The sequence below is a fragment of the Poecilia latipinna genome, unplaced genomic scaffold (assembly GCF_001443285.1).
Source record: "Poecilia latipinna isolate Pla-1442-1.1 unplaced genomic scaffold, P_latipinna-1.0 Scaffold780, whole genome shotgun sequence".
Classification (NCBI taxonomy): Eukaryota; Metazoa; Chordata; class Actinopteri; order Cyprinodontiformes; family Poeciliidae; genus Poecilia; species Poecilia latipinna.
In genome coordinates, this window is record NW_015113396.1 from 193,691 (window position 1) to 199,301 (window position 5,611).

A 5,611-nucleotide genomic window follows, 5' to 3' on the forward strand; every position below is an offset into this window, starting at 1 on the left:
GTATATAGCAAGTTTTTTCAAACAAAGACTGACCTGGAAACTGTCTTTAGTCACTGGAAATAAACAAAATACTTTTTAATTTTTCTTCAAATCGACCCCAAAATAAAAATAAAACTGGATACCTTTCATTTAACAAAGAAAAACCAGGTCATTTTTTTAAATAAATTACTTTAAAAGACTTTATTTGTTTAATTAAAATAGTTCACACTTTGTTTATTGTTAAGTAGGTAAAAAAAAAACATTTTGGTGATTTTAGTGTTTTAAAATGATTCTTTTTGCTGCCGTAAACCATCTGATAAAACAAACTCACCACATATTTTTAAAGGAGCCTCTAATTCGAGCAGGATTGGCTGACTCAGGAAGATTTCCCTGGATTTGAGGCAAAGGCCACGGATCTCGTTCTCCGTCAGCTGGACGTTCTTCCCCGGCCGGGAGCCCTTCACTGCGACAAGAGAAAGATAATAAAAATAAGACCATTTATGGAGGAAACATCAGGACAAGCGTGTACTGTGAGCCTCAAAGGAGGCCAAACAAAGATTGACATTCATCATTAAAATGTGATGCTTGGATTGCGCAGCAGACCACCAGACTGGACAGCTAACACCTCCCACCAGCCAAATGCTGTCAAATTCTGTTAGCAGTTCAGACTTGCAGCCGTTTCCACAGGTACTCGCTTCTTTTTCCCTCTTTACACACGTTCTGCAAACGAGAAGACTTTGGCAAAGAGAAAACCCTGATATGTGGAAAACGTCTCTTAAACCAGGTCGCTCTGCTAAAGCCGAACATGTGAAACCACTTCCTCTTCAGTCTGACGTTTCCGTCTTTATTAGAAGCTTTTCTGTGTGACTGTATGAAGCAGAGTTAGCTTGTTTGTAATAAACTTAAATCCCATTTATCTCCCAGTAAGCTCACATTCCGTCCTCGCCTCTTTCGCTCGCGTTATCTCAGGAATTCAGCAGGTTTATCGAGTCTCTGCTTATCATGCGTTTTCACACGTACCACACACACCGCAGAGGAAAACACACCGCCATGATGGACACAGAAACGATCATTTCCCAGGATTTTAACCACTTCTCATCCAAACACGTTTCAGCTGCGTCACATGAAAACCAGGCGTGTAACATGTTTGCGCCCTGAAGCTGCAGAGGTTCGGAGTCGGGTCAGTTTGTATCAGTGACCGAATCAATAACGGTGCAATCAATATGCAGCTGTGAACTAAAGGAGAGCTCAACAAACCCAAACTGATTTTTAAAAAAAGTCCAGATCCAGATCCTTTAGACTGGAAATTCATGTTAAACCAGTAAGTCTGTCATCATAAACAACAAAACATTTAACTACATGATGAATTAAATGATTTAATTTTCTCTCTAGTTACTTGATCTCGACCAGGGGTGTCCAAAGTGGGTCCTGGAGGCCCGGCACCCTGCATGTTTTAGTTCTCTCCCTAGTGGGAGTAACGATTTCCTCAGCAAGTCAGTGTTCTGCCTTCTAACGGGCCGTCATTTGATGCAGGTGTGTAAAACAATCTGATTATTTATCGCGATAACTTCAGGGACGATTTGTCATCGTCCAGCAAGAGTTATTTATTTAAAACGTGATAGATTTTTTTTCTCCTGGTAAAATTTAATGAACTGACACACAAATTGATGAGAATAAAACAACATCTGCAAATGTTTTCTATTTCTGTTTTTAATGTGTTAAAGTTCAAAACGATTAAGATGTCTTTTAGAGATTATAAGAGGGGTTAGTAGCATTGGCCCATTTTTCTGTATTTTTTTGTCCATCTACAACTCAAGTTTTATCTTTAAAAATCAAACATTTTGACAGTAAAACTGAAACCAAAACCTAAAATGTAACAAAAGGCCTTTTAAGTTTTGTTACATTTTAAGGTAACACATTTTACAACAGATCTTTAAGAGTCATATTTTTGTTCTCAATTATTCTGATAATTAATCGGCACATTCTGCAGATTTTTCATTTACATAAATAAGCTTCAATCTTACAAACACATTAAAAGTTTTAAACAAATATCTGTTTCAGTTAAACATTTTATTGCCTAAAATGCAAAAACAGCATTTCTTTATGCGTTTTTACTTAAGTGCAACATGTTGAGATTATTTGTAAAGTTTTGGTTTGATTACAGCTCTGAGCGCAATAAACTCATTAAATCACTTTTTGAGTGTTTACTCCAGTTAGTTGATAATTATTTTAATTACGATAATGATTCATCGGTTCAATCATCGTCAAATGTTTTAGGCTAAAAGTTTCTGACTTTTGTGAGTTGCGAAGGTAATTTAAAAAAAAAAATATTCTCCATTAAGCAGCAATAAAGTCCAAAATACAGTGACAGTTACAGACCTGGAACCGTTTGCTGGAAATCTGTTGCTTCCTGTTTATTTCTGCAATGAAGCATTTGATATTCTGTTTCATGGTCAATTAAAAAACATAATAAAGGTAAAAGTTTACAAAAAACAGGCAATTTATGGCACACAGGATATATTTAACCTAAAGCAGATAACACACAAACTTCAGAAGTGCAATGTTGTTTAGGCAGGTCACAATAAATTCAACCTGAAGTTATTGCAATAAACGATGATACTGTTTTAAGACTATTGGTAATAAAGGCATAACAATGGAAGAAAACTGTCTCAAAGTTCAATAAACTTTAAATTTTAATCAACATTTAACACTGGAGCTGGAAGACACTTCAAATATCCAAAATAAATAAAAAATACAATAAATAAAATGAATTAAGTCGCTAAATAAAACTGTCCTTCAACAAAACGGTTAGTTGAGACTGAAGATTTTTATCATCCAGCTTTAGTAGAAATGAAAACAATAAATCAAGCAAATGGAAACAAATTCAATTGACTTCATGCAACAGGTCTAATTGTTGTAGTTTTATTACAAATATCTCTTCTTAGTGGCAACATGTAAGATGATTTTATATTTTCTACATCTTGTAAAAACATCTAAACAGAAAGTCAACACTTGTATCAATAGATAACCCCAAAAAAGGAAATCAATCAGGTTAAAATTAGTAAATGCATCACTAAAAATATGAGAAATATTAAAGGTGAGTGTTAAAACGTGAAGCTGTATTTATAACAGAGCAGGAATCACCAAGTGGAGGCAGAAGGACGGCGAAGTGACGGAAAAGGCAGGGAAAAGTGGATATAAATACCAGCCTGCTGCTTGTTGCTTTAAAGCGGGATTACCGCAGGCTAAGCCCTGACAGAGCTTACTCCAAAGTTAGCCTCAGAGTCAGTGGGCGACAGCGAGGGGTTCACAAAAGGCTTTAACACACTCTGAAAACAAAACGCTGCTGCAGTGCAACAGGAAAGCCGCGGTCGGTAACCGGGCCACAAACCGCCGCGGCGCTCCATCAGTTTGCTTCACTTCAGATCTGAGCAGCTAATCCGATTGTTTCTGCTAATTATCCAAACAAGTTTAATTGGTTTGGTTCAGCAAACAGGAAGCTGATGGAAAGAAAACATCCATCAATGCTACAATTCAGCAGCAGCTGCAGCAGGCGCATCGTTCCTTCATTATCTGGTAGTTTGGATCGATATCGCCGAGGAGTTTGACCCAACAATAGAAGCAGAAGCACCAACGGGGGTAAAAAAAAAAAAAAGAGAAAAGAACCAAGTGTTGCATAACGGGATATAAATACTGCCACTATCAGGGCTGTTTGTTTTCTCCTGTGCTTGGCAGACAACCTTATCACGGTCCAAGTACAACAATCCATGGACAAACACTCCAGCATGTCCTGCAGTCAAAGTCAAACTCCCAGCAGGCGATTTCAGAACCGAACGATCAGCAGCTCAGACCGGACAGAGACTTCATTAGAAGGTAAACAAACAGAACCGCGTTTCATTACAGGGTCTGGGAGAACGCAGAGCGTCACCATCCGACCCAGAACAACAAATAAACCCGTAGAACGAGCACAAAAACATCAAAATATGAGCTTTTACATGACATTAGTGTGGAAATCTGGAGCTATAATCAGACCTGTCAGGATAACAAAGGCTACTGGGTTTTAATTGTTCCAGAAGTTAAGATAAACAATAATGTTGTTCTGAGACCATTTCCAACTAATACATTGGTAATAATGGCATAATAATGCAAGAACACACTCTCAAAGATGAATGAACTTAAAATACTAAAACATTTAACTCTGGAACTGGAAGACATTTTAAATATCCAACATAAATAAATAAAACAAAATAAACAACAAATAAAATGAATCATGAAGTCTCTGTCAACAAAACTGTCCTTTAGAAAAAGGATTAGATTTTACCAAACTGAAGACTTTTATCATCCAGTTTCTGGTAGACAGAGAAAAACAACAAATCATAAAAGTGTAAATTATTGGGCTTGTTTTAACTTATCATGCAATTAATTGATTTATTGCAGCAGGCCTAACCGGCTCATGGTTTAACAATAAGTAACTGATAAAATAACGTGTTGACGAGTACAAAAACATTTACAAAATTAGTTTTTAAGATGATATTAATGTGAAAAATCAAATCTCTAATGTTCTCTAAAAACAAGGTTTCACCAACTCTTAATTATTTTTAAATTGTTTTTAAACTCAAGTATTTCTCTCTGTTGATGTTTCCAGGTTTAACGTTCCTCACTGCCTAAAGCTCAGGAATGCTAAAAAAGCAGCACAAAGTGAAACCAGGTTAGGTCCAGATAAAATATTCCTGTTACATAAATAAAAGGGACTAAACTCACCAAAACAACCACTTTCCTGTGGAAGAGCAAAACAAAACTATTTTTATACCAACAGCTTTTTCTGAAAAAGCTAAAAAATAAATGCATCAAAATAAAAAAGGCACCAAGTGAGAATCTTTTCTTTACCAAACTTAAATTACTTCTATGGCTGATGCGAGTTATTTATCACAAATCTTTGAATTTTTGATTATTTCTTGAAAAAATGATTTTATTTAGATTTAAAAAAAAATAAAAATAAAAGGTCATTTTCTGCATTCTACAACGGAAACATTTTTGTAGAAATCCATAAATTGCTACTTACAGCATGATAAAAAAAACCCTAAATAAAACTGAGCTCTTATTATTAAACATTTATAAACAAAATCAAACGAATTCACAGTGTGAAATATTACTGGACTTAACTAAAAATGCATTAAAAATGAGTCTTGTGTCTGAGTGCAAAATGAAACATTGGCTTTCTAGTTTTTTCTACTCAAACTGGACTCAGACATTCAAATTATCTACACCAGTAAATATTATTAAATAGGATGTAGGGAAATTTATTTTGGCTTTTGCATAAAGTTTGCATATTAAAACCAGGAGGCTGCAGCTTCAAACGTCGAACAAAAGGAAACAGAAATCAGCAATAAATGGATTAAATTCATGTTTTTCCTTCATGTCGTTTCTGCCAGGTGTCGTTTGTTAAAAAATAAAATAAAATAATATCATAGGTAGCGTCCCGATCTTTGTTCAACTTAAAGTAAATACTTTGAGACTTCAGCTTTTGGAAATGTCGTACTCATTGGAGAGGAATCAGACCTTCTGCTGTTTGTTATAGAAAAACGCCCCAAACAGAACCACCCAATGAGCTCAGAGTCTGACCCAATTAAAG

At 35.5% G+C, this 5,611-nt stretch overlaps 1 protein-coding gene across 1 annotated transcript in view; it reads right to left on the minus strand.

Annotated features, from left to right (window-relative positions):
• Window positions 1–5,611, minus strand: part of LOC106955979 (serine/threonine-protein phosphatase alpha-2 isoform-like) — a 21,379-nt gene that overhangs the window by 8,492 nt on the left and 7,276 nt on the right. The window contains exon 3 of the mRNA XM_015046487.1: window positions 311–442. Coding sequence (XP_014901973.1) covers window positions 311–442 — 132 coding nt within the window. The remainder of the gene's footprint in view (window positions 1–310; window positions 443–5,611) is intronic.